This window comes from Pholis gunnellus (genome assembly GCF_910591455.1).
Source record: "Pholis gunnellus genome assembly, chromosome: 7".
Lineage (NCBI taxonomy): Eukaryota > Metazoa > Chordata > Actinopteri > Perciformes > Pholidae > Pholis > Pholis gunnellus.
In genome coordinates this window covers 11,280,228-11,306,156 of record NC_136533.1, presented here as the reverse complement: position 1 = coordinate 11,306,156, position 25,929 = coordinate 11,280,228, and the positions used below count along the sequence as shown (strand labels likewise).

Genomic DNA, 25,929 nt, shown 5'->3' with positions numbered 1-25,929 from the left:
ACTAATGTAACAGGTTGCTTATATACATGACATAGTTGGATGTGCACAGTATATATGGGAGGATTATGTGGGTAGTTTTTAGTCATCTTCTCCCTTAACACCATCCTGGATGGCACACATGAAACTCAAACTGGTACAGTTTAACTATGAGCTCTACAGGGGATTTGCTTTCAAAGGTTATTAAAGGGATTAAGTTAGTCTTTTATTATTATTAATTAGACTAACAAGTATCCCATTTCAAGCAACTGTCGTTCTCTCCATTAGGAGATGGAAAACTATCGTTCAGCCATGAGTAGGATGGCTGAAGACATCATAGCACTGAGGACACGGGTGGTGACGTTGGAGGCAGAAAACAGTCAGCTCCGCACTGATCTGTCTCTGCAGCAGGACCTCGGCCGAGACCTGCTGGATGACACAGACATTGACGCCATGACCAAGGCTGAGACTGCTGACCGTATAGGTAAGCTACAGCATAGCGCTATGGTTTAGTTACTCAACCACATATTAGCCATTCATCTACATCCACAATGTGCCTGAACCAAAACCATGCAAAAGTAATGATTTGACCAAAGTTCTGCAGACTCAGTAACGTCAGAAAGTTGACTGTCCAGCCAGCAGTCCATGTTGTTATGGATTTAAGGGCATTTCATTGGCAGATGAAGTAGTGATGGTGAAAGGTGGCTCTCTGTGTGTTTGCTAATCCTTGCGAGTGTCTATTCCCAAGCAGACTGTGCCGTTTTGTGATAAGGCAGCTGATTTAGGCCACGGACCCTGATAAGCTCTGTGGGTAGTGCCTCCCTTATCTCCTGAAGGACAGTTTGTGACCCTCAGTGGAAAGATGTTCCTGAAGGTCCCGCTGCTGGCATCAAAGTAAAGGGACCAGATTTGAGTCCCATCCAACAGACACTCTATTACATTTCAAAAGCTTTATTGATGGCTGTTTTGATCATCATAGTTCAAATGTCTAAGCCTCAGAACTGACATAATAATCATTCTAAATTTGAAAAGTCATTGAAACTTAACTTTTTATTCTTTACAGAGAACTCTCAGCTTTGACAAACTTGAATGCCACTTTCTGATTTAGACGTATGGATGTAGCCAGAAAGAAACGGCACATTCCTACACCTATAAAAATCTGCGCAAATAACAAGCACAGGTATTATTTCCGCGATGTATGATTTGTATTCCGGTTTTATTTTAAGCCTCTCTGAGATTCAAGCTAGCCAGTGAGACCAGTAAGGCTGCCTCTCAAAGGGGCAGGATCCAGCAGCTGCAGAATGACTTGATCAAGGTTAGAAGATACACAAACACACGTTACACAAATACAACTTAATTCATTCGTGTCAGAGTGTTTATATAGTTTTCTACTCTACTAACATTTTCTGTGTGTTGTGCAGAAGAATGACAGTGAGAAGGAGCTACTACAACTTCAGAGAGTTCACCAGCTGCAACCGGAGAATCTGCAGCACCACCACAGTCACTTTGCAGAGATGGCAACTTTGGAGGTCACAGTAAAACAGCAGGAAAGGGTGAACAGTTAACTACAATGTCCGCTCTACACTTACTGGTATACCCGTCTCTATCACAACGGGGAATGCGTCTTTCTATGAATAATACCTTGAAATGTATGTTTGGATTATATCTTGTGTACTTGTGCCCTCCCCTTTTTCTCAGGTCATTGAGAAGCTGGAGAAAGCGTTAGATAGCAAACTCAGAGAGAAGAATAAACAGCGTGTTGATAAAAGGCTGGTGGTGAAAAAGCAAAGCGGTAGGTAGATTCAGTGTGGTGAAGGAACAATATGTTGTTTTCAAAGCATTTGCAGAAGCCAGAACAACCCCTCATGCTGTGTAGGGGAGACTGGCCGCAGAAAGGAAGAGATAGATTTGGCCCTGGCAGCAGAAAACACTCGTCACAGAGGAGAGCTGGAGAGGATGCGGCAGCAGCCTGCTCCAGTCATTATACAGCAGATAGCACAGGTACTCCTACACATTCAAGCCAGTATTCACACAGTGTGATGTAAAAATGGTGTACAGTTCAGATATGGTTTGAGGAATATATTTAAAAAATGTTATTGTACCACCCAAATATTGTCTTGCAGTTACTGAAATCTCTATTTGTCTTGTGTCATGTTCCCCTCAGGCAAAACAAGCACCGCCAGTCAAGGAGAAAGTGAGTTTACTAAATAAACTGGAGATGGCCGAGGCAAGAGTCCAAAGACTGGAGGCTCAGGTGAAAATACAAAGAAAATAGATAAATCTATTTGCTTTATAAACTTAGGAGTCACTGATCAGTCTTTCATTCGTGGTTAAGTGGAAGTTTTGGCTTTGAATTTATTACAGCTGGAGGAGAACTCTAAATTATGGGGGAGACAGAAACCAGAAATGTTGACCAAGCTGAGTGAGCACAGTCATGACTTTGTCCGGACAGCCACCGCAATCCACCGTAGCCGTCTTTTTACATAACACAAACTGTGCTGTGTGTAATTATTTGATTTGATCTGCTTCTTACAGAGGTCTGTATCAGAATCGTATCAGCAAAGCAGAAGCCTGTAAAATGACAAAGTAACGACTGAACTATTTACCCAGACTAAACATACACATTTTTACAACAGTTTTCTTTAAATTAATGTTCCAAAAAAAATATTTTCTAATTATATATGTTGATATTAAAATATGTAATAAAATGATATATTACAAGACATGTTTTGAATCAGTTGTATTATTTTATTCATCACTGTTTAAACATGGAATAAAGCATCTGTACATTCCAGGTTTTTTATTATATTGTACACACACGCTACATATTTTCATCATTGTTTAAATGACTCTCCAAATAAGAAACGGTACATATAGTTACTATTCACTGGTTATTGATTTACTGAGGTAATTTGTTCATGCACGTTTTGGGCTTTTTCTTTCCAAATGTTTTCTTGCTGTCCATATACATCTAAGGTTGGAAGATCTAATTTAGTGTTTACATTGTGGTGCTTTGTGAAGCCCTTCCTAGAAATGAGCCTGGCTTACCATGCACCACAGATTGTCTCTCAAACTTGGCGTTACCGACTAGTCTGTAGAGGCTTCAAAGTCAATATTATAGGTTTCTCTGGTAAGAGAATGAGCTCAAAGGTACTCTGCACTTCCACGTGGCGCTGTTTCTCCACTCGGAAGTTCTCAAGCATCTGCAAAGACAGAAGAGAAATGCACACAGTTAATATGCAGTGTAAATGAGTACAGTGAGTATTTTATTCTCTATATATCTCACATGGATAAGGAAGAGTTGCATCTCTGCCTCGGCTATTCTGCGTCCTAAACACTGACGGGGCCCGAAGCCGAAGCCCAGGCTCCTGAAGTAGTGCGTCTCTGTCCTCAGCCAGCGGGAGGGCTGATACTGCTCCGGACGAATAAACACTTTGGGGTCTCTGCCCATTGCGTACAGTCCGAGCTGAACCAGAGTCTAAACACAAACACAAAAAGGTGAACAGGCTCCCAACACTATGCTTAACACTTGCTTAGTTTTTGAAACAATTTATATTTTTAAGTGCCTCTCACCCCAGCCGGGATGTGGTAGTTTTGAATAATGATATCTTGTGTTATGTATCGTTGCAAGCTCACTGCAATTGGGTGTAACCTGAGGAATCACAGGGGAAAATCTACATTAAAGGACACTTGCAAGTAGATGGCAAAACGTGGTAAACAACAAAAGGCCATTTTCAAAGCCACTATGAATTAGTGGAAACTATTCCCTAAACAACTGACATCTCTACAGTATCATCACATATCTGGCACTGCCATTTTTTTTACACCTCAGTGTTTCCTTCAGAGCTCCTTTGACCAATGGAATCCGCTTCAGCATCTCCAGCATGTCTCCCTGGCTTTCAGCCCGGGCCGCAGCCACCTCCTCCCTCAGCTCCTCCTGGAGGTTGGGGTGCCGAGCTAGTTCATACAATGTCCACAGCAGCGTTATAGAAGTCTGAAAAAACAGAAACAGAATTATGCAGAAAGCCAAAAAAGAAGTCACATTCTGGAAGATAAATATTTGTTTTCTTACAGTATCCACTCCTCCAGCCATTAGCTCAGTGACACTGGCCTTAATGTCTTCAATGGACAGCTTGTCCAGCATGAGCAGGCTAGCCAGGACTCCTGGGTATTTCTTTGGAATGCCATCTTCCTGATGTAACTGCCTGTAGATGTTGTGAATGCAGCGGTCCGCTGATGCACCAAAACAATACCAACGAAGTAATAAACTGCTCCACATACAGTACAAACATAAGAAATAGAAAATGTGATTTTCATCTAACAGAAGTGAGAACTTCCTGGCGCCGGTGAAAGCAATACTTCAAAATGTTCATCCCGTTTGTTTTCTGGGTCCTACCTTGGTTGAAGATGCCATCCCAAGCCTGCACGTGGTCCCGCCACACCTTCGCTCCAATCCGCCTCAACAGAGCAGGAGGTATGTACAGCATGGGTGAGGTAGTCTTGAACATGAGGGTGATGCAGTCAATGAAATGTTGCACTTCAGGATCGATGTAGTCCAGCATCAAACCCAGACGCTCCCCATACAGCACTGAGCTCACCGCTGTGAAGAACAGAGCAAACATGAGACAAAGATGAGCAATAATATGGGTGAAACAAAAGTGCACTTACCGAGACACCGAGTGAGATCAATTCTACATGGAGATAAAAGTGGTTAAAGTCAGACTTACACTCCAGTGCATATTTAAAGAGCTCTTGAGAAAGGTCAGTGGTCCATTTGTTCTGGCCATTTCGCTCTATCTTTTTGTGAATTCTGGCCACAAAATCCTGCCCGACTTCGTCCAGCAAAGGCACAAAGTTTTCCAGCATCTTTGGGGAAATCACCTCCTTGTTGAGAATCACACGGTTTGATCTCCAGTCTTCTCCATCCCTGCGAGAAGATTGTACGTTAACTTCAACCAGCGAGGAAATTAAGCCACAGTAACACTGAGTAAAGCCTTGGTTCCACGAAAGTGTCGACATTTTGGTAAAACAGAGTTTATGCAGGTAGATCGGGATAATTAGAGCACGTACTTTAATAGAACTCCATATTTGCGATTCCTGTAGTCTCTGTATGACGTCCAGGCTTCAACTTTCAGCCTTTTAGGATAATGGCCCTCGGCTTTGAACAGGATAGCAGCATCTTCAGGATTGATGATATTCACACTTTCATAGTAACCTACTTTTTCTCTGACATACAGAGAGGGGAAAAGGGTTGAAAATACCATATCAGATGTTTGTTTTCAGAAAACATGACCTTGTGGATTTTCTGTCACAAATACTTAAACACAATTTTTTTTATATTTGGCCCAGAACATTCATTTCAAACTGAACTCATTTGTTTTGTCTACTTATGTTACTGTTTGCTTAAGACAGACCTTGACGATAAGTGTCGTGCAGAACTATTTTATCCTTTTATTTAAGAATTATGAAAACTGCTTTGCTTTCCGTACCTGTAAATGGGTCCAAAAGTGTTGAAGTTCTGTAACATGATGCGGTGAAGGTTTTTGAAGCCGTCCAGTTTCCAAAAATTATACAAGTTGGCCACCCCATTTTTCCACAGTCCAGGAATCTCACCGAAAGGCCTGACAGTGCTGCTGCCCTCGGAGTACACCTGTCTGACCACCGGCATACTGCTGCCGCAGCGCACACCTGTTGTCAGCGCTCCAATCCGGTACAGGGGCACCGTCACGGGGCTGCGCCACACACTCCACCTGGCCATCCCGACAACAGTTCTCGCTCTGCTCTACCTTCAACAGGCTCTCCCAGGGACATCTGGTGCAAAAAAAGTAGGCTGGTCTAAATAGTCTGCCCCCCCCCTCCCTTTGCTGATCAAGGCTCTCCAGTTGAACAGCACAGCCTATTAGTATTTACAAGTGTATTCAGCATTACTTACTGAATATGTAATCTTGTGTAATAGCACCCTGCAATCATCTGTATGTAAAAAGTGAGACTATTCCAACTAACATTAGGGCTTAAAGACCTTCAGAAGGTCTGTTGTCTTTGTAAACAAGCATTTGCTTTGATTTGTGAAGAAAGACAAGGCCATAACAGAAACTCTGTTTATAACAAATACAATCAACATATACAGTACTGTACCTCTAAAATTAAAGATTTAATAAATACACATACAAATGCACTTCATTGAACTTCATTTCTTAAAGCTAGGGTTGGTAATTGTAAGGTGAATTCCTCTGGTTATTCACAATCTAACCATGTTAAATTCCCTTTTGTTTGATTATGAATAATCTGATCATGCTCAAAAACATTTTTTGTTATATTTGTTGAAATTCTCTTCACATCCCACCAGCACTGTAATAAGCCCATCCAATCATTTTATCCGGGCCAAACAAACGAGTAAATGTTGTTTAAGTTCATTATGATCATTTTGGTGGAGACGATATAGAGGGAGGGCTGTCAGTCTTGCTGACTTTCTCATGACTTTTTGAGCCGGTGCTGCTAGCTGCCTTCATTGTTGCCAACACTGGGCTGTGTTTTCTGCTGGATCCTTTTTAAAATCTATTGTACGCTTTCTAATTTCTCAATATTTCCAACCCCATCTTTAAGGAGCTTTATGAGTTCTTCCAGCTTCATGGCAGTCTTAATGTCTCCCTGGATTTGGAGTCTGCCACTGGTGTAGGCAGCAAATGGTTGTAGCTCGCCCTGGAACATGGCCAGAAGGTCGCTGTCACTTAAGCTCAGTGTCACATCTGGCTCTCTGCACAAGGACCCTGCTCCAGCTGCACCGCTTCCTACAGAACACACACAGAGCGATGGAGATACTTGATATTTATCTCACTTTACTTTTGTTTTCTAATTAACTTAAACAGTTTAGCTTTATCAGACAGATTTGCATTGAGCTGCTTGACTTATCTGAATGAAAATGCTCTCATAATTGGGGCATATTTATCACCTTGGCTCAAATCCACATGGTAACTGTGATGCTGTCCATCTTCCGAGCTTATGTTGAACTGAAAGCAGGCCCCAACCTGGTGGACCAAAGTTTCTGAGAGCACGAGCTTGACCCGGCCGAGCAGCTCGTCAACAGAACCTGATGTGGTCACAACTTCCTGAGGGGCACTGCTGAGCTCATCTGTGAAAGTTATGCTGTCGTCTGAAGAGAAAAGACCCAGGTGTATTATACAACAACATCAAACTGGGTACATGTTGTACAAAAACTGTCATGTTAGTGTGAGGCCATACCTTTTTGAGGCTGTAAAATGCCACTCTTGCCCAGAAAGTGCATGGCCAACTCCTGAATGGGGCCAGCGAGGCCTTCAAGTCCAGGCACAGAAGGTGGCATGATGAGGGATCCAGAGGAGCCTTCCCCGGGTGCTTTGAGTACAGAGCCCAGGGTAAGCTCTACCCTGTCCACCTCCAGCCCCCAGGGTCGAGTCATCTCATTGATGTCCATCTGTACAGAGCAATAAAAAGGATGTTAGTTTGACGTGATACAGTGAAAAGCCAGCAGAGAATAGGTCCAGTGTTGTCTCACCCCGAGATATTCTCCAAGTTTAACTCTCCCAGTCTGGATCTCCCTGACAGTCTTCTTAGACAGGCTGTAGGTCAAAGCCTTCTGTGCAGTCATCCTGGTTGAGGCATTCAGGTCCTGGACTGAGAGCACTGACATGACGGGGCTCCAGATCCTGAACTGGATGTCTGCTCCCACTGACAGCACGCCGTCATCCATAGTAATCACCTACAGCAGCAGAATTATGTTTTATATGGGCTGGACAACCACTACTGGTCATATGACATTTGTCAAAAATATAGAGACATCTCCTCTTCATTCTATTGACTAAGAAATATTTACTGTGTAAGGCTGACTACAATTGACAAATGCTGGCCGCTCAGAAGGAGAGTCTTGACACTTTAACTGTATTGAAATGCAGTAACGCATTTCAGCGATGGTTCTGTAGTTACTATCTAAAAAATGCATACGGAAAGGTTAATAACAATTAAAAAAAACAGCTCATAACTGTGATAAATGCTTAAGCTTTAAAAACTAAACATTGCCATCGGCATTTAATTCTGAAGTTAATGTGGGGCAAAGATATGAGACTAAAGACAAAACACTCAGCACATGAACCAAGAGTGACACCTGTAGGACAAAATAAATAAAAACAGATTTTGCTTGCTGTAATCGTTCCGCCTGTTTAAACAGGTCATTAAGAGATTTACGTCAAATGGACGTGATGGGGAACAAACTCCACAGTCCTCTGTGCGTTCAGATGTTTATCTGAAGGAAACGTGACTGACTAGACTTGAAACATTGTGAACCTATCCTTTAATTATATTTGAATGGTTTGTGTAGTGTAGGACAATGTGTTGAAACAAGTTCTCCATCACTACTGCTTCGGTAACTAGTGATGAACTCGGTGTCGTGGTTTACCTGGCAGGGGGGGATGTTGAAAGCACGGGTGCGCAGGTCTACTCTCTGCCACTGGTCAATGAGGGGCAGCACAAGGACAATACCAGGGCCCTTGGGAGGACCGACTCGACCCAGACGAAACACGACTACCCTCTGGTAGTTAGGCACAGTCTACGAACAAGATGAGTCAGAGGTGTTTGTTTTCATTCTCTGACAAGTTTAGTAGACGTGCTGTAGGAATAACTGATGAGAGGTTTCCCCTTACTTTCAGTACAAACCATCCTGTTATAGGAAATGTTATGAATGTGAAGATGTGGACAAGGAAGATGACAATCAGGTTGCAGATCCAGGACAGCCATCCTTGGGAGGTATCTTAAAAGACAAGAAACAAAAAAGTCTTCGTCTTTAAGGTATTTTCAGTTTATGATGTCATCTTATCTGTGGCTGTAAGGGGAGCTCCCCACTTGGGAGACTAGAAATCCTGCACTACAAACTGGGTGTGTGGGGTTTGAAAGATGAGATTTTACCAGGAAGGGCTTCAGGAAACATGATAATGCATTATGGGATATGTAGGATCTAGTGTTTTAGAGCTTGACTCATCCTAGGAACTTAACTACAGGATATGTCATATGTTGTCATTTTCATTTGTCTCATGCAAGTCCACCAACCTTTTAAGAAGTTAATGTGCAATGCTATGTAGTGTGGCATATGTTGTACATACATTTATTATATATTTTATGTACTTTATTTTTGATCAATGTTTGTGAGTGCGTATTGTATTTTACCTGAATGCAAGACTGATTTCCTTTGAGGACAATAGAGTTAAAGGGAACATTGGCACAAAAAACACGATAGACTAATCGTAATAATACTACCAACAAATCTCATATTTAGACAGTAAAATAGTTAAAGGGCAATGCTCTTATTGCTTTAATTAGACTATTTATTATACCCCACAGTCGTATATTACATTACAATAGCTCTCATGACCCCACACAAAGACAGCTACCATAACTGTTAGGTTCTTACCGGTGAAGTCGTTAACAGAAACATTGGGGATGTTGTCAAAAGAAAAGCCTTGGTAGTAGCCGCGCTGTGTGAAGCTGTCAGTGTCCACAAACAAGCCAGGAGTCCTCGGACTGGTGGTGTCCTTCTGAGGGAGCTGCTGATACGACTTGCTAAACATTGTTGTTTCTTATTTAAGGCAACTTCATGTTAACTATCAGTACATGCTATGAGCCCAAACCCTGTCGAAGTAAACAAGGTATGTACTGTTACTAAAATAGAGGATGCTTTAGCTCACTATGCTAGCTAACGTGAAGTTCTTCCGTGTTTTTGCTCCAGCTCTTCTTCGCTGTGTTTACTGACGGCTCGTTGCCTCTTCGTCAGTAAATATGCTCGTTACCGCCACCTACCGTTGCTGTAGACCAACTGCAGTTTACATTCCAGGACATACTGTGGCCCCACATTGATAAACCTGTTTCTTTTAAGGTCTCCCGTTTCAGATATGTTTGCAGTCAGATGTTACTGTACTGGCTTTTACAGTCAGATGTATTATTTTTTTTTTTGTTGTTGTTGTCTGATTCCATGGAAAGGTCCCCAAGGATGGAAGAAAACCAGTGATCCTGTCATTAAGTAAATATTATTCAAGAGACAAATCATAATAGATCTGGACCATTATTGAGTTTTGGGGGCAAATATCGATGTTTAAGAGTTTTGATAAAGAACACAAAATTGTGACCAAGATATGAGAGTAAGGCAGTTAACAGCTCTCTGGTCTATAAATGACCTCAAACAGCTAAAATTGGCCAATAGCCATTATACAGTCTCAATTTAATACTCTGCCTCTTTATGATCTACATAAGTAAACAAGACCATCAGCAAGAAGATTGGCTATTTCTTTATAGTTATTCTTTAAGCATGTCCTCTGTGCCACCAGATCGGATTTTGTTGTAATCATGCAGGTTCACTAGAAACTCCTTCAGCTCAGTCTCCAGCGTGGCCTACAGTTGCAGCCATCCCACGCCGACCGACCCGGATCTGGATTTGCTGCTGCCATCTACCTGCAGTTGGAAGCTCTGGCGGGAGGGAGGACAGCTCAGCGTCTCCTCCTCCTCCTGGACTTGCTGGGAGCCAACACTGACATCAAGCTGCTGGAAGCAGCATGGATTGATGGATATTCTCCGGTGATGTCCTCAGCAGTAGCAGTGGCTTTAAACTTCATGGCGTTCAGGTCCGATATTTCACTGTGCAGCCCCGAGCTGCTAAATCTTTCACAGCAGCATCTTTGGCTGCAGCGTTGAATCAGAACCAGGACTATGAGAAGCAGACTGTCAGACCCAGCTGCAGTAAAATGAGAGGTGCTTGGAAACACTACCACTATTGTCCACATGGGACTGCCAAAATCAACACAAAAAGAAAGGTTGTTGTATAGCTTTAATAAGAATGCCAGACACTAATACATTTGAAAGAAGTCATAACCACAATATGTGAAACAAACAGAAAACATGTTGCTTGAGGGTTGGTTTATGGCGTTTTCCTAGCAGGTTTCATTTGTCTTTCCAGTGTTCTTGATTAGTTAGTGTCTTAGTTTTTGAACATGTCACACAGCAGCTTCTCCATGGGTGTGCTGCCAATGGTTGTGCGAAAGAACAGCTGCTCTATTTTCTCAGAGCTCACAGAGTGGAGGGATGGCAGCAGAAGTAAAAGTCTCCCAAACCTTGATGGACGAGAACAAAGGAGAGTGAACTTCCTGTTTCTGTTTAAGCTTTTACATAACAAACTTGTGTGATGTTTTTATGTTTAATGATCTTTGTAGTCAATCAGAGAGAGAGAGTCAGGCTTACCTGGCACTTTGGCTGGGGTATAGTGAATGGATGTGCTGACCTAACAACACCTGTGACTGGTCCTGCAGATTCTCCACCTGCTCTGGGTTTTTGAGGCTGCGTGTCTCTGCAAGTCAAACAGCATGACATTAGTTACAATGTCCATTCAGTAACAAATGCATATTGCTGAAGGATTAACTCCTCACCTGGCTTGAACAGTACAATGGCTTTCAGGCAGGCAAATTCAGTAGGGTCAACTGCCAGGGCCTTAAAGCGATTAAAGACCTCTTCCAGGATGCGCAGGTCAGCTGTGGGGAGGCTGATCTTGGCCTTCTGTGTGGGAGAGAGATCTGGCAGAGACAGAAGAGGACAGCTGTCCATGGGCAGGGACCACTGGATGGCACACAAGAGGAACATCTCACTCCAAGCTTCCTCAAGGAGAATCACCTGAGGAGGTCACAGAAATGAATGTTATCAGTCTGACACACGATTTACGTATGTATCTATACAAAAAAAGTGTCAGTCAGTCTCACCTGGTCTCGAAATGGCAAGTGAGCAAAAACAGGCAGATTTTTTGCCCACTTCACAGACACGAAGAGGAGTCGTGCCGATGTCTCATATATACTCTCTGGACAGCTGGACATGTACGGGGACAGACGGCAGTCAGAGGGAGTCCGATCTCGCCCTGAATCATTGGTTGTCACATCAATATTCTCCTCCACTGTGCATTAAAAAGAGAATCACACAAATGTTTAGGCTAATAGGAGTACTATATTGTATTTTTAGCCTTTGTTGTTTTTTACAGTTCACTTATTTATTATACCTTTACTGTTTGATTATCTATTGTACTTGTTTTGTTTTAGTATTTTGTTCTGTTTTCTACTGATGTCTCTTGTTTTTCCCGCTGTGGGACTAACAAAGGATAATCTTATTTTATCTATCTTATCTTATATTATTACGTTTAAATGAATCATTACAATTTAGAAAATAAAATTCTACATTTTTGTGACTTATTGTATAATCCTAAAAGCAAACTCCACTTATCATGGACATCTAAAGCAAATCATAGTGTATTTTTACATAGAAGTGGGTACGTGTTGTGTCCACCTGAAGTCAATGTATGTCTTATGATCTCACCATCCTCGGGCTCCAGTTTTGCACAGGTTTCTGCAGTAAGCAGGCTGACCATAAAGCGGTGGTAGTTATTGGGGTTGCTGCAGGGCTGTACGGCGGCAGAGGTGGTGACCAGAGGTTTGCAGATGACCGATGAGTCGGGGGCGGAGGAGGTGAGCTCCCTTGTGGTGGCCAGGTGCTCCTTTTTAGTGTCCACATTTATAGAGTCTAGACTGACGTGTGCTGTGCTTCGAGGCTGTCGCTCGTTCTGCACAGCTGCCAAAAGGACAAGTAAATAATACATCGGGTGAAAAGATTGTACAATGACATAAATCATATATGCACATATAATATACTCTCCACAGTCAAGGTATTGAGATTTTTCTCACCATCTTTGTTCATGCCAGCTTGGAGACACTTCTTTAGTCGACAAGCTTGGCATTGGTTCCGATGGGCCTTGTCAACGGGGCACCTGCTTGATCCAGCTTGACACCTGTGATATTGATGGAAAAAAAAGTTAAAATACGAAGAATTTCTCGTTACACAAGTTGCATTTCTCCATTAAACAGATTGTAATTGTGACTGTCCTATTAGATCAAAGTTCAGCTCACCTGTAGATGAGTCTTCGTCTCACACTGCGCTTGAAGAAGCCACTGCAGCCGTTGCAGGCGTAGATCCCATAGTGTTTACCACTGCTTGAATCAGAACACACTTTACACAGCAGACCGTGGCCATGTGCTTTACCTGGGACTGAACTTATTTCTGTAGAGGACAGATAGCAGAAATAAATAATCAACATTTTTCTCATCCTTATAAGACTCAACAGACATCTTAATTGTACAGATATTATTATTTTATTATTATTATTTATTTATTTGTTCTTTCTTTTTAGAAATTATTTTAACTATACACGCAATAAACACAACTATTATCAATAGCATTACTCTTTTATCTGCTGTACAGAAAAATATATATATTTAATAAAGATATTTTACGTTTTTTGTTGTTGTTGTTGTCATTGTTTATATTTAAACAGTTCCATATTACAACAAGCATTGGCTCACCTGCTTGAGGTCCATCAGTGAAGTCATTCGACGTGTCAGAAGAAAACCTGTTAATTTTGGTCATGTGGTCCTCCATTTTGAGATATCTTCTAATATCTAAACTTTGCTTAATAAACAGTGTTTAGACAAATAGAAGATTACTCGGAAAATAGAAAGAAGAAAACAAAAGATTATAAAGTCTTTTTTGTGCAGTTGACTGGCTGGATCAAATCATCTTTCATGTGAAGTGTTGACACGTGGTGGTGCCCTAAAACACAAAATTGTAGTTATTTGCATTAAAGCTTGTAATTAAAGCCTAATTTCTTCAGAGGTCATCAGAGAGTTACTCCAGGAATGCTCGATGATATCGATCCAGTGCTGTTGTCCTTTCTCTGGTCGTTTCTGATGTACTGGAGGGTCAACAGAGTCACTTCTTTACTTCTTCTTTCTTTCTCTCGGCCAGAATGAGTGCAAGCTGTCTGGGGGCTTTCTGAAGGAAGACAAGGAGATTAGCACCAGGCGCTGTGTAAGCAAATGCTGATTTGTCATCTTCTTAATCTTTACTGTCAATAAGGGTAAATCAATCAGTCACTCCACTTACAGGCACAACTAAAATCTACAAAAGAGACCACTGAAAAAGAAAAAGAAAACATTTTACTTCTCACTCACACTACTTTTAAATGGTTTCATAAATGTGGCTGCTGACTGCATGGTAAAGTTCAGAGTCTCCAGAGAGCAATCTGTTTAAATTCTACCCTGTTAATTCTTTACGTATAATGCCTTTCTCAAATCAGCTAATTCATTGTAAACATACAGTTATTATAAGAAAAGCTAAAGTAAGTCTACAAGCAAAGATGCTTCTATGGTTGTCTAGCCTACAAAATCATAAAGAGTATTCTACTACTGCCCACAGTATTGACTTGAGGTTTTAGAAGTTATTTACGACAAGTAAACCAATTAACTAATCAACAAGACACAAAACATAGCAATATGGGTTCCACTCATAGTACACATGTATGTATGTTCCTCACCATCTGGTTAACAGTGTAGTCTTACACCTCACTTAAGACATTCCTTCTGCACCATATTGGCCCTGGCAATGACACTAATGGCTTCACCCCAAATCAGCAAAGTAGCTTAACCCTCCATGAAATGTGGTCTCCTTCTTGGAGGGGGGATCACGAAAGGGGGTGATGAGAAGAAAAACAATTAGTGCAGAGATTGAAAGAGCAGCAACAAGTTGACCCTTAATTCCATTCTTCTGCCATATGGTGAGGAGCCTCCATCTGCCTAATTAGTAACCCATGTGCAATTAACTGTTATTGCACAGCACAAATCCTAATATTCTCATTTCTCTTCTTCACTTTAAGATATTACACAGTGGATGACCACAAAGAAATATCAGAAACATCAACACCTGTGCTCGTTATTTTTTTGTACAGGTCTCTCAAGCTATGGCTGAAGTCATTATAGCATATAGATAATGGCATCTAGTTCAGCTCGTTAATCAGATCAAATGTAGCAAAGACAGTAAAGATACAATGTGACTGCCTGCAGTGTCCACAGAATGAATTCTGTAATCCCTTTAAGTCACTCTTGATTCTTAGGAAAACAATGTAGTATGGAAAACAGAGCTCCTTCTGTTGGCCTAAATTGGCGTATAAAAGGATTACAATAGAGGCATTCTACGAGGGCTATGCACACAGAGACATTTGCACTTGTTTGAATCAATGGTGTGTAGGTACAGATATGTTATATGAAGGAATGTATGTTAATAGTATGCATTGAATTGGCTTTGTATTATGCACCTCAGTAATACAGTTTGTCATCACAAGTGAAACTAGAGGCCATCCTGCGATGGGATCACACCAGCTGCAACGCCAAATCTGGCCAGGGATGTAAAGTTGGGGGGGACCAATGGCCACTTCTCCACTTCCTAACACCTACTTTCAGTGTCTTTACTCGGCCCACAACCATCTTTGAATTTTGCATTTGTTTTGATCTTAACTACACACCTGTAAAGTTTTGTGACTGCATCTTTCACGGTTGTGACGCTGTCGTGATGATAGAATCTGTCCACAGACAAATAAACACCCGACAAAGTACTCAAAACCACTTCTGGGGTAGGTCCCACCACAGCAGGTGTCTCCAGGACATTTTGCCATGACGACACAGACAGACTCACAAGTCAAAAATAATACCAGCATTATAAGTTATAATAGACTGCAGGTGCAACAGTCATTTACTGTGTTTGTACATTTAGTTCATAGTGTTGTTGTAATGCATGTCTTTGCTTTATGTAAAGCACTTCACATTTCTTTACATTTATTATGTAAAGCAGTGTTTGTGTTTTAAAGGGGCACACACACTTCCCTCGCTTTTCCCTGTGTACAACAAACAGCAATTTCACTATAGCATAATGAACCTGCCACAGTTTATACAGATACACACACACTTGTGGCCAACAGGTCCGGCAGCTTCACCTACAGTACCTTGTATCCACTGGATGTGAAACTAGTTAAAACTGTTGAATAGAGTTAAAATAGTTCAAACGTGGCATCAGAATGTCTCAAATGCACCTTTAATAATTACTTGTGATACGATTTAATTTCGCAACTTTTACATAATAAACAAAGTTTGGGAAGTTTATGCACACTAGACGGTCTTTCACTGCGGTCCACGTCGCATTTGCATTTACATTAAACTTTGGTTGCAGCATAAATTTGCATTCAAAACACCATCTAAACCTACTCTGTGATTGTGAACATGCCTAAAATACATATTTATACTAACCTAAGCAGTACTGAGCATGCTAATCTGCAGTCATCAGATTACATAACACAGCTGTTGCTCTAGTATGTTGCTCTTCATACTAGTAGAAAGGAAATTGACATGTAGTCTGCTAAAAAGTCATTTTCTAAGAAAGTTATTGTTGGATGTTTCGGATCCTTTCAAATGTGAAACTTACTTAACTTATGAGTTACACATAAGCAAAGTGTAACTCATGATGATTTGATTGATATGATTTCCATCATAGTGAAACACATAATTAAACATAATTGTCCTTTCTCTCTTTTCTTGACTCCAGTTGACGCCACAGGTAAGATAATGCTGCTATAAACAAAGTGCTGCTTTGAGGTTTTGTCTGGCAGGGATAACTGTCACGTTTCTTCACTCCTCAGCCCTGTGATTGTTGCGCAGATGTAGCCAAACTTTAGCAGCCCGCTGCCATGAGCCAACTGGATGATTATGTATTTAGTGGGAACATTTATGATGACAGAACCCTGCAGGTGTTGGTTAGTTTAACAGTGTCGTTATCTTTCTACATATTACAAGTTTCAAGTACTATTCGCTGTCGTCAGCTGCAGTCCATCAAACATTAAAAAGCAGCATGCCCTGCAGCAGGCACACATGTGTAAGACGTGATTTATTTTGTCCTTCAGAGGATGCCCTTGAACGCTGTACACAAATCTTTGTATCAGTCTAAGCAGCTTTTTTTATACAATCTCCATTAATGACAGCTAGAGTGAGATTAACTTTGAAAGTTGTTGGCTCCCTCTTCATACACATGGAGCAGGTGCCTCAAGTTGCAAAAGCATATGTATGTCATAATTGAGAGCTTTTGTTACCTAATTATGAGCTAAATTAATCTACTTTTAGGACTATGATAAAACAATAGACAACTTTTGGCATAAAAAAACAAGCATTCTGAAAGTAAACTTTATAAATTACTAAATTACCAATTTCTAATGAATGAAGGCAGTATGATCTGGCAGGATAATCTCATGCACGCTCTGTTATACCATCGTAAGCTTCTGTTACTCTGCACTCAGCATGTCTACCTGATTTCAAGTAGCTGCGGAGAATGGACACGAAAGCAAGGTTAAGCTTTGTAGTTTCACTTCAGCAATTGTGGGCACCCCCAAGTCAGATGAAGTGGAAGGATTGAGGTGTCAGCACAATGGCAACCAGGGATTGCCCCGCCTTGCCATCTGCTGCTATCTACTACTGTAATCCAGACAGTGAGAAAATTAGTTGTCTAAGTCCTAAAGTCATGTCAGCTCAATTCAACAGGCGAATCAACATCAGTGAGAGAAAATCCATGTTACTGCTGACAAAAGAACTGAACAGCTTATTTGGCTATGTCTTCTAAATAAAAGCACAATACTCTTTGACATGAATAAAACAGAACATTCAAAATAAATAACGGAAATCTTTAATGTGAAATAACATTGTGTTGTGGAATATTTCTATGTAGATGCGGGATAAGAGTTGGTTAAATAAACAGAGTCTGATGAATGCTCAAAGTAGTAAGAGTCAATTTATTGCTTGCAAGCAGGAGAGCGGACACACAGACACATATCTCAGTGAACTGTGCAGACACACTGTCAAAGAAGTACAAGGCACATCATATTTTATGCATACAAGAAGTCATGCCTTTAGTTACCTCATAGGAAAGGGAGTATAGGTTTTTGGACACGGGTTGATTTGTTTCTGCTCATTATCTGGAGTCTTACAGGTGCGTTCAACTGGGAGTCAGTTCATACAGAGGTTGGAAACAATGGTTCCCTGTTTCTTCTTCTCGTGTGTGCATGTGAACAACCTTGGAAGACAGGACATTGGTTTCATGAACTGATTAAATACCTCTGTAGGACTGCAGTGTTCTTTTCTGTATCTCTGTACTTTCCCATCAGTAGAACAACATCTTTCAAAACATCCCAATATACTAGAATATATTTTACCATTATGATACTTAATACATATTTTACCATTACAATTGACATGATTACATTGCTTCTAACTTGAAATGTTTTAGTTTTCTTAAAGTAATCGTTTCACACCGTTAGCCATTGCCTTGTTTTTTTGTGTTAGCTTATGGCACTCTGAATAAATGTTAAAACCACAGCCTAACAGCAACATTTAAAGTCTGAAATAATGTATTATATTCAGGACTCTACTCTCAGTAATAGCAAGGTAATTATGTCAACACAACTCAAGAATTAAAAAATACAGCTGGCAGCCCCAAGAGGTCACGTAATGCCTAAACTAAACAAAAATAAACTATTTATATGTCAAATGCATTTGCTCATAGAGGTAACAGGAAGGCAGACACAGGTTCCTCTTCGTTTGCTGTGGTCTCCAGGAGGCTTCGTGTTGCCAGTTACAAATTAAAATAAACGAAGACCTTTCTGGCAATTTTGACTCTCAGTAGTCACAGCCTTCTTTATGCGGTCATGGTCCCAACCACTGAAAACTGGTCAAACATTGGGGCTTCCCTGGGATGTCACACTTTTGTCTCTAGAGGGAGACAGACACCCTTTGACTGTTTCATAAAAGTGTGATCACAGGCAATGTACTGTAGCTGATCAGAGCTGAGTAAAGCCTCAGCCGATGAGTCAGAAATGTGAGACTGGAACATGTTTAGGCTTACATAACATATATTAGTGGTTACAGTGGTAAGATATTCTGGTTTGGTTTCCCCTACATCTGCTCAAAACAGTGTCGGGAAAGAATAGATCAATGTGTGACTCAAAAGCTAGCAGACTGAGGAGTTTTGACCAATCAAAAAGTTCTAAAATAAGTTCATGATTAAAACTGGGGTCAAGTGCATCAGGCCTATTTCATCTAGTGACCACAGTACTGACTTGTTGTTTTTCCTCATTTATGTGAATGAAATCAACACGAAAGGGATATTTCCTGAGGTGAAATATATAATCCATACGCATGTGTGTATATAAATGTATGTCTGTTTGCAATATATATATATATATATATATATATATATATATATATATATATATATATTTTCCTCTTTTCTCCCCGTTAAAGGGATTTTTTGGGGGATTTTTTTCCTGTTCCGATGCGAGGGTCCTGGGACAGAGGATGTCGTATGTGTACAGATTGTAAAGCCCTCAGAGGCAAATTTGTGATTTTGGGCTATACAAAAATAAATTAAATTGAGTTGAATTGAATATGTGTGTAAAAAGGCTGTCAATGTCTTTATTTTTCTGTATTAGATTAGCGTTGGGATTAGGCTAGCATTCTGTCTCAAATTTGTTTTTGCAGAAAAACCCCCCACATCTGCACAACATTATTTTATCATGTTTTAGTCCAAGAGTACAAGTTTTAAATTTAAAATCTACATTCTATATTTTGCAATTCAAGTAGTGCAATTCAAGATGACATTACAGTGAAGTTCTTCCAAGCAGGGCATTTGTGAACATTTCTATATTGTGATTTGTTCAATACGCAAAATGTAAGTACAATAAAATAACTATAGTTTTTATAAAAAAGGAGAAAGAGAAATTATAGGTATGAGATAAGTCCCTGAGAAAGCATTTTAATATTCAAATTCTGTATTTAAGACTACAGAAACAATGTATCAAAGATTTTACACCACTTTAAAAGAAGGCAACTATGAACTTAATCCCCTGGGAAAAACCTTTCATTGTTAATCCATCCAACATCTTCAAACACCTTGGTACTCATGTTTACAATGTCCAACATACAGAGGCTCTGCTCTGATGCCACGCCTTGAGGAGAAAGGGAAGCAGAAACACCAGTATATAATAAGCAAACATAAGAGAAAGTGCCCTATGTCTTGTTACGGTATGCCAGCACTGAACTCTTTAATGGTAAATTACCTCACAAGCCTACAGCGAAAGTCCTGCAGGCGAGGAAACGCCTTGCCGACACTGGAGGTCTGCTTCTCATCACTCCAAAGTCTCTCTGCTGCAGCACTCGCCCTCGGCCTGTAATTGTGGGTGCAACCAGTGATTATTTAGAGTAATTTCATGCAATTGTTGCTGCACTTATTATATTAAGTTGATTAGTATTAGGAATTCAGAGATCTTTTTAATCTTGTACCAAAGACGTGGACTGAGATTGGTGGCATCGACATACTCCCCCCACATGCAGACTTCACCCCCTATCACCAGCTTCTTCTGTTCCTCAGTACCTGCGAGGGGACGGTGAAAAGCTTTGCTTCAATGATATGATGGCTATTAATGAATTTACAATCAATCCGAATCTTCACTTCAAATGTATCACACCACTTCACATAAAAACTGCAAGTCAATGTTGAAATATGCCTCTACATTCACCAGCACGTAACTGAGGCAGGTTATACAATTTGATATTACTCTGGCATGCACACACCAGAAAAGTTCAGTGGCTTCACGTTGTAGTAGTCACGCCAGTCCTGGCCATAGGCAATGTGGTTGATGTACCATGGGGCAGCTAGCAGGACCCTCATGCCAGCTTTGGTCATCCTGCTGAGCTCTGCCTTATAACTAGCTGGGGTACCCTTCCAGATGTGCAGCACTGTGTCCTTAGGGATCTGAACAGGGTGATAAACAACATGCTGTCTTGCCCTTCTGTGCTATATTGCATCTGACTGTTTACATATAGGGTTTTATATATCAGAAAATAGGCACATATACAAACTCCTTAATGAGCTTTTATCAACAAGGGCAAGCATTTACTGGCATGGTTCTCAGAATTTGTACCCCTCCAATCGGGAAAAGCATCTGAACTTCATAAATCAGTAAATGACTGCCAATGGCAACATTTGTATACTTCTGTGTGTAGGGAAAGCGTGTGCATGTTTGCATGGGAGCATAAGACAGCATTCAGAGCTTGTACCACAGCAATCACACCTCTCAGTCGCTGTGTCCCAATTCCATACTACTTACTAATTCTAAGTTGAGTACTGTTTGTAATGTGTTCACACTGGAACAGTTATTAAAAGGTACATTAATTTCTATGCTATTAAAATGTCTGTACTGTACATTCTGTATAGAATTAGTATACCATATGCAATTTGGACACAGACGATGTCTCTGTAACATGAATGCAGTCTTCACTGCCACCTAGCGATATGGCTACAAATAGAACATTCTGTGTTGCACACTCAAAAAGGTTTGGTCGTGGATACCCTGTACTTTAGAGGAAACCAAGTTGTACCTGTAAATCATTATTAGAGACAAAAACCACAGCAGAAAGCACGACTTCAACTAGACACAGCACGCAGAATCTTTTCTGACCCTTGAAGGCGAGGGGCCACACAGTATAGAAGCGGGCCCAGTTGTGTGTGGGCCCTGGATGGTCCAGATACCATGGAGCGGCGAGAATCACCCTGAGACCCGCTTTCGCCACCCTGCGCACTTCACACAGGTAACAGCCATCTCTCCATACCTCCACCACTGATAGAGAGCTACGCTGCAACACAATGCTATCGACTATCAGACTTACGATACATGATTGTGAGATACATTAGCTTTTCTTTATCAGACAATATACTGTTAAAAATGGTTGGTCACCACTGAATCTGCTGAAGTCAACATTATATCGGTATCTAACAAAAACATTACAGTCAGTGGATGCCTGCAGAAGTAAAAATGTATTTATCCATATTATGTGACAATTACTAGCCTGCGTGAACTGAAAAGATGTGTGAAATATTTGCTACGTGTTTATAAATTTAAATATCTCCTTCAGTGAATGCACATACTTTAACACAATATGAAATAGCTGTACTAAGTACTACAAAATAAAGCAGGCCTTGTTTTAGATGCCTTGATCTGCACTAAGCTACAAGTAATGGTTACATGTAATAGTAATAACAAACTTCATTGGTGTAAAGTAAACACATGGTGGTGCTGCAATGACATGAACATTTTCAGCATTTCAAATATTAAGATTTGTGAGCATGTAAATCATTGCTTTTCTGTAAAAAAAAACAACATAAAGCAACCCTGCACTAGCAGAAAAAAAATGAATCATATTATAAACAATGTCTAAAACGTATGTGAGCCTATATGAACACCACTGACACATATTATACTATATTCATGTATACTGTATATTATATCACAGAGGGGATATTTGTTGGGGTGTACTTACTCGTTCATGGTAGTCAAACACATCCTGCCAGACAATAACTGTCTTGTTGAGGGCTGAAGTGATATTCACAATGCTGGAAATATATAATAATAGAGACATTAATGACATTTGTAACTTAAACATGTTGGTTGGTGTACATCCCCGAGCTTTTTACATTGCACAGTGTGTTCCCCTTCACAACCTACCTCTCCATGTAGAATGCTTCCAGTTTGGTGAAGTCTCCTCCAAATCCCATCTTCTGCATAAATGCTCGGACATCCGGGTTGGAACTCCTATGGAAATAAGCAGTGACAATCTTTTGTTTTGTTGGTAAATTTAAAAACATGTACCTACATCATCTATCATCTTGGTTAAAAAAAAACCCAATTCTAAACGATGAAAATAAATGTACAGATGTGTGTACAAATTCAGTAACAACATTAACAAACAATAGTGATCAAAACCAGGGCAAACAGTCGGCAGGAATTTAAATGATCCGTCACATTTCAACCTACCAGCAAGAAAAGTCCACCTCATCCCCTCCTAAGTGGATGTAGGAATCAGGAAACACCGATGACACTTCCTTAAAAAGTCTCGCCATGAACTGGTAGGTGGAGGGTAACGCTGGATTAACAGGACCAAAAGCACCTGAAGGGGTGCTCCCGCTGTAGCAGGGAGTCAACAGGTCAGACTGCCCTAAGGAATAAACAAATCAATCAGATTTAGTTCAGCATTTTGTTAAAAAAACATTTCTTGTATTTTCTGTTGAGTGCAGACATGTGTTGCTACTGATGTAGCCATAAAAGTCCCCAAATAAGAAGGGAGTCAAACACAAGATTCAGTATCTTGTTGGCATTTGTAGTCTTGGCTTGCAGGTTTGACAGGATTTCTGTTGGACCAAACCAGGCATAATACCAAATACTTTATATGTTGAAGATCAAGGAGCTGGGATCATTTGGACAAAACAGTTGTTTAAGAGTACATTTTACCTTTTCCCCATGATTTGGTGTGGCCGGGTGAATCAAACTCAGGAAGAACCCTTATTCCCCACAGCCTGGCATGTGAGATCACCCTTCTCACATCCGATTGTGTGTAGATGTGAGTCATTGGATGGAAAGCCCCCTGAATCAGAGCCAGACGTTTTTGTTCAGGATGGATGCAACTTTTCAGTATTTAAAATCATGAATCCACAAGCAGTAGGCTAGTTAAAAATGTAGGATAATATAAAATAACCACGTTATTATCATTAAAATGCTGATCCATTTTCTTGTTTTTCTTGTTCTTTCTCATTAGACATACCTTACTGGAAAGGTCTGGAAAGGTCTGGCTCTGGTAAGGGAAGGAGGGGTCATCCACAATGTGCCAATGAAACACATTGAACTTACTGTAGGCCATTGCATCCTAACAAGAAAAGATATATGTTTGTACCACTGAATGAAAACAGAAGGCTGAATTTCAGGTTATGTCATCTGTTTATTACCAGAGTTTTTAAAATGTCCTTCACTGGTAAATAGTGACGTGAAGTGTCCAACAAAATTCCCCTGAACTGAAACCTGGGGAAGTCGTCAATCTCAGTCTTGTTCACAAAATACTAAAAGAAGAAACAAATGGTGAAAGAATGCTTGATTGATCTACTCATTAATCAATCTTTATAACATGGTGAGAATGTGTATTCAATAAGTAATAGCTTTAGAGAACTCATTGTACAATTCAAACTTACTGAGCCAAAATCATCTTGATACACCAGCTGACTGAAGGTTTCCAGACCTGCGCTTAATCATAGGATATATAACATATAATAAGCAATCAATTAAAAGCTGCACAGATAACAGTGGGATGCTTAGATCAGTTATTAAACTTTGGGTGATATGAGGAATCCAGTACAACTTACTAACAGGCTTTGATGGAACCATAGCCTTTCCTTTGCTAACTGTAGCTGATTGTTAAAATGTCTTTTATTTATTTGTACTTTTGTACACATGTGTTTTTTCACCTCTTAATGCACCCCACACGGTTTCTGCATTCAGTGATGCTTGTCCTGCAGAGACAGTCAGATTATCTGAAATGCAAATAGAAGCGAGTTAGATAATGCATCAAACTTCAGTGATTGGGAATGGTTGTTGCCACTTTGACCTTTGAATGTGATGCTCTGTCTCAGATAAATGTGTTGATACTTACATCTCTCAGATGAGTGCTCATTTGGGTAACTCTCACAATCATCATGGTCAACAGTGATCTCAATGTTAAATGGTTTATCCTCAAAGAATCGCAGAACACCATTTCCTGTTGATCATAAAAGTGAGATTATCATAGTTCGTAGCTTTGTAGGTCTGTGCATGAAGTATAGTTTATCTTTTTAATTGTAATTATACTTCATGCACAGATCGTTGTAGAAGTGCATGTGTTGCCTTTGCACTCTCATTTTGACAATGTTACAGTAAGACTGCCATTATTCAATAAATATGGTATTTTTGAAAACACAAACATTACGCTGTGCTGCACTGGTCCATTGTCATTGAGGGCTTTTAGGGTAGGTAGTCCTACACGGGCTGACTGATGAACTGCTGTCTCTACAAAGCCCATTGATCAACTTTAAAAGCCAACATGACAAACAAAGCATTCAAAACCAAACCAGTGAGCACTTTGTTCTACATGTGTGTGCATCCATTATGCAATCTTACATGTGTGAATCCCCAGATCATCACACTCTTAATGTTAACACTACAATTTAAAAAGACAGGATTTACATACATAGTTTGAACATTGTTTGTGCTTATAATGACATATTCATGGCACAGCAAATTCTGGTCCTATGATATATAGGCATACTGCGGTCGCAATAAATCATACATATTTGAATCCCTTTGTTAATATTTACCATTTTTGTTAGTATGGGTGGATCTTTTAACTCCCGCAATAGTCTTTATGGCACATCACTTTATCACTTACCAGTGTAGTCTGGAAAGATAAGAGAAAAATATCTTTTGAATGCAGAATCCAGAACAGAGCAGCCCTGCTGTGCGGCTGACTGTCTTCCGTATCCAAAGTAGAAAGCCTGAGGGTTCAGAGGGTATCGCTCGATTGAGGAGATGAAAGACTGCGGTAATGGCCACACTCCCTCCACTGTGTGTAGGCCAAGCGGGAGGATAATAAGTAGTAGTAAATAAAAATGTGGACGAGTATATCGTCCAAAACTAACCATACACACGGCTTCCATCCTACTCCACTCAAAGGGAAACTGCACTGTGAAGCGCGCGCCAGTCAGGTGGACAAGAGCATGAAGTCACATGACTGGAGCCACAAGGTATATGCGTGATTTTATTTTTGTATTATTATTTTTAACTAACGGTAAAGTAAATGATTTATACGGTTTGCAAATGTCGTATATCTATATTTAGTTATTGTACAGTTACATAACACACAACACTAATTCTACTTATACGATTACATTAACGTAACGTGACGATTGACGCAAATGTAAACTGAAACTGTGGGAGATACAACGAAGTCTCATGAGGTGGGCTACAGAAATAAGGCTGACAAATACTGGTTGGTGACAGTTACTACAAAGTAAAAACATGTGTGCAGCATTGTAAGTTATGGGCAAGATCAGAATCGTATAGTTCCGTGTCATTTTTTCAACCGCAGACCCTGCCTACATTTTATAAGGGGGAAGTGTTAA

General features: G+C 40.4%; 5 protein-coding genes across 6 annotated transcripts; 1 reads left to right on the top strand and 4 right to left on the bottom strand.

Annotated features, from left to right (window-relative positions):
• Positions 1-267: 267 nt before the first annotated feature.
• ccdc33 (coiled-coil domain containing 33) lies at positions 268-2,591 on the top strand (the record flags this gene model as incomplete). The annotated part of the gene is made up of 7 exons (XM_079163502.1): positions 268-460; positions 1,203-1,291; positions 1,398-1,529; positions 1,675-1,697; positions 1,824-1,977; positions 2,141-2,230; positions 2,341-2,591. The coding sequence occupies 7 exons, from the start codon at positions 268-270 to the stop codon at positions 2,461-2,463; spliced, it is 804 nt and encodes a 267-aa protein (XP_079019628.1). The 3' UTR covers positions 2,464-2,591.
• A 465-nt stretch (positions 2,592-3,056) lies between these two features.
• cyp11a1.2 (cytochrome P450 family 11 subfamily A member 1, tandem duplicate 2) lies at positions 3,057-5,734 on the bottom strand (the record flags this gene model as incomplete). The annotated part of the gene is made up of 9 exons (XM_079163283.1): positions 3,057-3,179; positions 3,263-3,454; positions 3,550-3,628; positions 3,804-3,970; positions 4,049-4,209; positions 4,373-4,576; positions 4,704-4,903; positions 5,047-5,202; positions 5,466-5,734. 9 exons carry the CDS (start codon positions 5,732-5,734, stop codon positions 3,057-3,059), a joined length of 1,551 nt encoding a protein of 516 aa, XP_079019409.1.
• A 326-nt stretch (positions 5,735-6,060) lies between these two features.
• Positions 6,061-9,707, bottom strand: stoml1 (stomatin (EPB72)-like 1). Its single transcript, XM_079163039.1, has 7 exons — positions 9,413-9,707; positions 8,649-8,755; positions 8,405-8,554; positions 7,508-7,711; positions 7,216-7,426; positions 6,926-7,126; positions 6,061-6,764 (listed from the first exon to the last, which is right to left on the bottom strand). Exons 1-7 carry the CDS (start codon positions 9,567-9,569, stop codon positions 6,532-6,534), a joined length of 1,263 nt encoding a protein of 420 aa, XP_079019165.1. The 5' UTR covers positions 9,570-9,707; the 3' UTR covers positions 6,061-6,531.
• A 1,262-nt stretch (positions 9,708-10,969) lies between these two features.
• Positions 10,970-13,461, bottom strand: LOC306698226 (photoreceptor-specific nuclear receptor-like; the record flags this gene model as incomplete). The annotated part of the gene is made up of 8 exons (XM_079162445.1): positions 10,970-11,102; positions 11,230-11,335; positions 11,415-11,655; positions 11,742-11,929; positions 12,346-12,597; positions 12,711-12,814; positions 12,933-13,083; positions 13,386-13,461. The coding sequence occupies 8 exons, from the start codon at positions 13,459-13,461 to the stop codon at positions 10,970-10,972; spliced, it is 1,251 nt and encodes a 416-aa protein (XP_079018571.1).
• A 4,219-nt stretch (positions 13,462-17,680) lies between these two features.
• Positions 17,681-25,474, bottom strand: hexa (hexosaminidase A (alpha polypeptide)). 2 transcript variants are annotated; one of them, XM_079163021.1, is made up of 14 exons: positions 25,197-25,474; positions 24,426-24,530; positions 24,241-24,306; positions 23,968-24,014; positions 23,728-23,838; positions 23,547-23,648; positions 23,237-23,369; positions 22,763-22,943; positions 22,454-22,540; positions 22,269-22,341; positions 20,523-20,703; positions 20,232-20,322; positions 20,009-20,116; positions 17,681-19,897 (listed from the first exon to the last, which is right to left on the bottom strand). In XM_079163021.1, the coding sequence occupies exons 1-14, from the start codon at positions 25,462-25,464 to the stop codon at positions 19,834-19,836; spliced, it is 1,617 nt and encodes a 538-aa protein (XP_079019147.1). In that variant the 5' UTR covers positions 25,465-25,474; the 3' UTR covers positions 17,681-19,833. The 2 variants fall into 2 exon arrangements, with proteins under 2 accessions (XP_079019147.1, XP_079019148.1); XM_079163022.1 differs by lacking the exons at positions 17,681-19,897; positions 20,009-20,116; positions 20,232-20,322; positions 20,523-20,703 and adding an exon at positions 21,062-21,584.
• Between the last annotated feature and the right edge of the window lie 455 nt (positions 25,475-25,929).